The sequence below is a fragment of the Sorex fumeus genome, unplaced genomic scaffold, assembly GCF_029834395.1.
Source record: "Sorex fumeus unplaced genomic scaffold, SorFum_2.1 ptg000047l, whole genome shotgun sequence".
Lineage (NCBI taxonomy): Eukaryota > Metazoa > Chordata > Mammalia > Eulipotyphla > Soricidae > Sorex > Sorex fumeus.
Window position 1 is genome coordinate 50,314,669 of NW_026606104.1, and position 6,000 is coordinate 50,320,668.

A 6,000-nucleotide genomic window follows, 5' to 3' on the forward strand; every position below is an offset into this window, starting at 1 on the left:
AAAGAAATTACCTCTGAAGTGGTATGAGATGGCAATGTTATTATTTTTTTTAATATCAGTGTTTCATTTATACAATAGGGCAACTACCTACAAAGAATCAAAGAACTGTCTAAAGAAGGGGGAAAAGAATATTTACCAAAACAACACAGATCACAGATTTTTCAGTCCAGCACCCTAAATGGTTCACCATATGATCTTTTTTTTATGTTTGTCTTACTTCACCACTTAAAACCCAGCAGTGGTTCCCCTTTGTTCTCAAGACAGAACAAATTCTTAACAAAATCCATAAGGACCTGCATAATCTGGCCTCAAGCTTCCTATAAAGCCTCATCCTAGAAGCAGAATAGTAGAGGCTCTTAAACTGTGACTACCTGGACTTGAATCCAGTCTTAGCGATTCACAACCTGTGACCTGTGGTACTTTGTATTCTGACTTCTGCATCTGTAAAATGGGGATAGTAATATGATCATGAGAATACAGCCTGACATATTTTAAGCACATAAAAGTGTGGTAATACTTCTAATAACTTACAATGGGGTATGTTATTATAGTATAAAACACTACATATTAATATAGTAATACTATTAGTATTGTTATGATTATCATTAACATCGTTTTCATACCTCTTCTGTTCCAAACTCACTGATCTTGCAGTTCTCCAAAAAGAAAAAATATGCATCTTTCCAACTTAGTGTTTTTCTATATACTTTCCCTGTCTGCAAGACCGCTCTCTCTACCTTGGCCTACTCCATTTATTCTACCTAAATAACTCACAAATTCTTCCCTTGGGGAAGCTCTTGGCGAGACTTTAGACTTCGCTTTCAGGGCACTTGTCATAGTTTGTGATTACATACACTGTCTGTCGAAGTATTTAACGTTTATATCTCTTATTAGCATATTATAAGAGACTAAAATGATTTTGCTCACTCCTAGATTTCCAGAGTCTCCCACAGACTAGATCACATGTACTTACCAAAGAAAACAACTAAAAGATACAAGGGAATTTTTTTTAAGAGGCACCAAGTATGGAAAAATAGTAGTACATATTACCTTGCCCTTACAAAAAGGAATATGTATTGCCAAGTTCTTTTTTTCAAAGAGCATAAAAACTAATTTACTCACCAAATGGTGTAGAAGTGTCAGTTTGGCTCTTTTACTTTACAAACCAGGAGCCGGCTAGCTTAAGTCTTTTGACTCGCCATATCATATATATATATATATATATATATTTTAGAATTCTAAATAAAAATGAGATGCTTACTTGTGCATTGTCAGGTTCTTCTTTAATTTTGTCCAGAAGGCCTGGCTGGGGTGCCATTGCCTTTTCACGTTCGCCATCCAACAATTCCTTCATTTTAATTTTTTTTTTTAACGTAAAGGAATTCCCCAGTCTAAAAATTAAAAGATTTCTTCTTGGTAATGGATAGCTGGATTCCTAAAACACAACATAAAGTACTCAGGTTTATTGGTATTCAGCTTTATTCTTTTCTTCTTTTTCTTCTTCTTCATGTTTATATTAAAACCTTCGTGGGGAGCACGAGGCTGTGGTGTCTATTAAGCAAGTGTCTAAGAACCGAGTCTTCTGGGGCCGTGGCCAACCCCGTTCTTTCTTCCTGCCCTCTGCTCCTTTCGTAGCGACTTTCACCTAAGAAAGCAAGACTTCTGCAAAGGCTCCCGCTCCCCGAATATCTTGGATGACAAACACTCGGGTGTTTCCCTCCACTCGTTGCAGGCTGTTGAGGGAATTACACTAGAGACCAACCAAGCCCTCGGAGGAAGAGCCCAAGCTCCTAGAACACAGCACCCAGGCCCTGTTTCTGACTCCGTGAGAACTGGTACCCAGAGGCCCATCGCGGCTTCTACTTCCCAAAGTGGGGGCGCCCCGAGGTCCCCGTCCCCGGGACCTCTAATCCATCTTTAACTGCAGGCCGCCATCAGAGCCCCCTTCGTGGCCCATCGATCGATCAACCCTTAAGATGCCATCGCGAGCGACCCCAAGGGGCGCCCTTCCTTAAGAGTGGACACTTGCACCTTTCAGGGTCTCCGGGAGGGCCATGCCCAGGACTGAGCCCTCTGGGCTCTGCTGCACAATCGCCTTCCCGCTAAACGAGAAACTCTATTAGCTACTCAACAGAGTTCCCCGGCCCTCGCAGCACTTGACGAGGACGCGGCAAACTCGAAGGAAAAACAACAGTAAAGAAAGAAAGAGCGAAAGTTCCGCAAAGTTAGATGTGACCCACAGGCACCAAGGGGAGCCACTGGGTGGGTCCAGCGCCTGCGTGGACGAGAACTCCTGACAACTGCTACGCAACCGAGGGGGCGCTCCCGGCTCCTCCGGGACCGCTCAGGCCCCACCGATCACACACGCGGAAACTCTCCGGGCCAGGCGGGACCCCGCCCGCTAACACCTGTCAGGCGGTGGCGGCCTCGAGAGTCACCTCAGCAGCCCCGGCAGTCGCCGCCCCCGCCGAGCCCGCCTCGTCACGTGACGCCGCCGCCGCCCCGCCCCTCGCTGCCCCTGCGGAAACCCCGCGGCGCTCACCTGCCCGCAGCTTTCCGGCTCCGAGACGCGCACCGGCCGGGGAAGAGAAAACGAGATCCGCGGCCCCCGCGCTAGGTCAAGGATTATTTTTCTCTGACTGGAAATCCTTCCGCCTGACGGGCCCAGCGCAAGACCCAGCCAACCACGCTGTGCTCAATCCTTGGCTCCTCCTTCTTTTCCCGTCATGCTCCGGACCCGAGCCGAGTAGAATATCCCAGCATTCCCCGTTCCTCAGTTATGGTGGACTTCTTAAAGAGACCCAGACCTAATTGTGAGAGGAGGAAAAGGGAAGATGGAGGGGCGTGGTGGCGTGGTATTAGGGGTGTTGGAGGGCAATGCAAATGCTCTGAACCTTTATTTAGTGTCCATTAACAGAAAGGAGACCTGTTAAAAATATACTAATAATAGCAATAAAATAATAATTGCTAAGCTTAAGCTCTTGTTAGCCCTCAAACACACTTCATTTTGCTTTATCCAACCTGTGACCACCCCAAGAGTTATTTTTTTTTGGTCCCAGTATAAATTATATTACTTGACTTGTCTAAAGTCAGTTTTTGGCATTTTTTAATTCAACCTTGTTTCAGAAATACATACATGACTGTGATACCACTTTTTTGGACAGTTGTATACTATTCCATGTAAAGGATTTGCTGCAGGAGTTGGAACAATAGTATAGCGGGGTTTGACGTTATCCTTGCACTCAGGTGATCCAGGTTCAATCACCCTGAGCTCAGAGCTAGAAGTTAGTCCTGGACACAGCTGGTGCAGCCCAAAAACAAACCCAAAAAACTGTTACAAATTAACCATTTACTGATGCACATTTGAGTTGTCTTCAATTTTTTACTTTTATTCTTTGGTTTTTGGGCCACAGTGGGCCTTGCTCAGGGCTTACTGCTGGTTCTGTACTTTAGGGGTCACTCTTGGTGGGGCTCAAAGGACCAATATGGGATGTCCAGGAGAGAAGTCAGGGCAGCCTACTCAAGGCAAGCACCCTACCTTAATTTTTTTCTTTTAGAAACAATAATGCTGTGAACATTCTTGGGTTTTGTGGCACATCAGCACATATGCTAGCTTTATACTTATTATATAACATTAAATTGCTCATATAATACTTAGCAGAATTATTCCCAGAGGTAAAATTACAGTAAAATAGGCCATATATATGTAAAACTGTAAAGGATGATGTCAGTTTTTTACATTTCCCCTAAAAGGATGCTCCTTTTTTTTTTCACCTTATTGGATCACATCTACACTAGCACGCGACAGGGACAAATGGAGACGTTACTGGCGTCCACTCGAGCAAATCGACGACTAACGGGAAGTTAAGTGATTAAGTGGGTCACATCTGGTGATACACAGGGGTTACTCCTGGCTCTGCACTCAGGAATTACTCCTGGCAGTGCTCAGGGGACTACATGGGATACTGGGAATTGAACCCAGGTTGGCAACGTGCAAGAAAAACACCCTACCCGCTGCGCTAACACTCCAGTCCCTAGGATGCTCCTTTTCTGAAATACTGCTTTACCAAGCTGTGTAGTTGATGTGTAAACAGAGCAAGTTCCTATCCCATCTCCTACTTCCAAAAATCTACTTAATATATTGCCTTCAACATATCACTTAATAAAAGCATATTCTCCTCTTGGCCTTAGCCAAATTACCAATAAGTAATTGTTAATTTTAGAAGGTGGTGGAGTATATTTGGTTTTGGTTTGGGCCATACCCAGTGATGCTCAGGGTTTACTCCTGGTTCTGCATTCAGGGATCATTCCTGGCAGGCTCGAGTACCAATATGTGGTGTTGGGTATTAAATCCAGGTCAGCTGCCCTACCTGCTATACTATCTTTCCAGCCCCTTTATACATAACTTTTCTTGTGTCATCTTATATATTTTCTTACTAATGGTTCTTATTAATTTCTTGAAATGTTATTTTTTTATCTTTCTCATTCAGATTACAACTGACCAGAATTTGTATATGGTATGAGGTAAGTCAAATATCTTTCATCCATATAAATTTTAAACAGATTAAATCCCATTTTTCAAGTCTGACCCTTGCCCCACTGCTCTGTCTTGTCATCTTTGTCATATATAAACTATCTATAAATGTGTGGATTTCTTTGAGAACTATGTGATCTGAACCTTTCTGCAGGTCAGGGAGTATATACCCAGATCATAGGTGCTCAGCTCAAGGGATGCACTTGGAGATTGCTCCTAGTCAATCTCAGGGGACAGTGTGATGCCATAGATTGAACCTGGATCTCCTTTATGCAAAGAATTTTCTCCAGCCCTTTGAATGATTGCTTTGGCCCCTAATCTATGCTTTTTGCCTCTTTTTGTAGAAATATCACATTGTCAGGTTGAGAGCAGTAGTACAGCTACAGCGGGTAAGGTGCTTGTCTTGCACACAGCCAACTCAAGTTTAATCCCCAGGACCACCTATGGCCCCTGGAGCCCTCTCAGGAGTGATCCCTGAGCAATGCTGGGCATGGCCCCCCAAAAAATTGTTTAAATAAATATTATGCAGTCTTAATTTCTGAAAGAGCTTTATAACAAATCTTGATGCTTGGTATAATTATCGCTTATGTTCTTCAAAATAGTCCTAATTTTTAAAAATCATTTTAGCTTTCCTTCTTTCTTCACATATTGGTAGAACTATAAAATCATAGGCAATAAATTCCCCCCTTCTCTTTTCCTTGTTGTTGTGTTGACCAGGAGATACACAGATGCCTGGCCATGGAGCTCTTACATGTAGTCATGCTGCTCCCCATAGGAGTTGCACTACTTTGTTCAGGGTGCTTATACATGTGCTCACTAGGAGTTGCAATCCATTTCGTTGTAGTGCTTGAGCACATTCTGGTTGTGGTGCTTACTAGGGGTTGCTGTGGTGCTCACATACATGCTTGCCAGAGGTTCTCTTTGCTGGTCATGGAGTTCGCACATCTTTTTAGTTACTGTGTTAGCAAAGGATCACAACTTTTATTGGATCATCGCATACACCTGGCTGCAGTATAGCTGGAAATCACCTGTAGTACCAGGCAGGAACAGTGGTAGGCATAAAGACACATAGCTGACAGTGCAGCAGGTAATGCACTTACCCTGAACACAGCCTAACCTCTGTCCCATCCCTCAGCACAGAGCCAGGAGTAACCCCCAAAGAAACAAAAACACACAAAAAGACATTGAAATATGACTTCAGTAAAATGGGCATTAAATAACAAATAACAAGGGATGGATTAACTCTGGAGTAGAGAGTTAAGACACTTTAGGGCCAAAGTGATAGTACAGCAGGTAGTACCATTGCCTTGTCCGTGACTGGCTCTGTTTCAATCTCCAGCATCCTATATAGTCCCCTGAGCCCACCAGGAGTGACTACTGAGTGCAGAGCCAGGAGTAACTCCTGAGTACTGCCTGGTGTGGCCAAAACACAAAAACAAAACAGAGTTAAGACACTTGCCTAGCAT

At 43.7% G+C, this 6,000-nt stretch overlaps 1 protein-coding gene across 2 annotated transcripts in view; it reads right to left on the bottom strand.

Annotated features, from left to right (window-relative positions):
• ZMYM6 (zinc finger MYM-type containing 6) overlaps positions 1-2,094 on the bottom strand; it is a 51,358-nt gene extending 49,264 nt beyond the window's left edge. Inside the window, exons 1-3 of one of the 2 annotated variants that reach the window (XM_056122889.1) lie at positions 1,905-2,094; positions 1,262-1,435; positions 624-656 (exon numbers count right to left, since the gene is read on the bottom strand). In XM_056122889.1, the coding sequence (XP_055978864.1) occupies positions 624-656; positions 1,262-1,354 (126 nt within the window). In that variant the 5' untranslated portion in view covers positions 1,355-1,435; positions 1,905-2,094. The remainder of the gene's footprint in view (positions 1-623; positions 657-1,261; positions 1,436-1,904) is intronic. The other variant, XM_056122890.1, reaches the window with a different exon arrangement.
• Between the last annotated feature and the right edge of the window lie 3,906 nt (positions 2,095-6,000).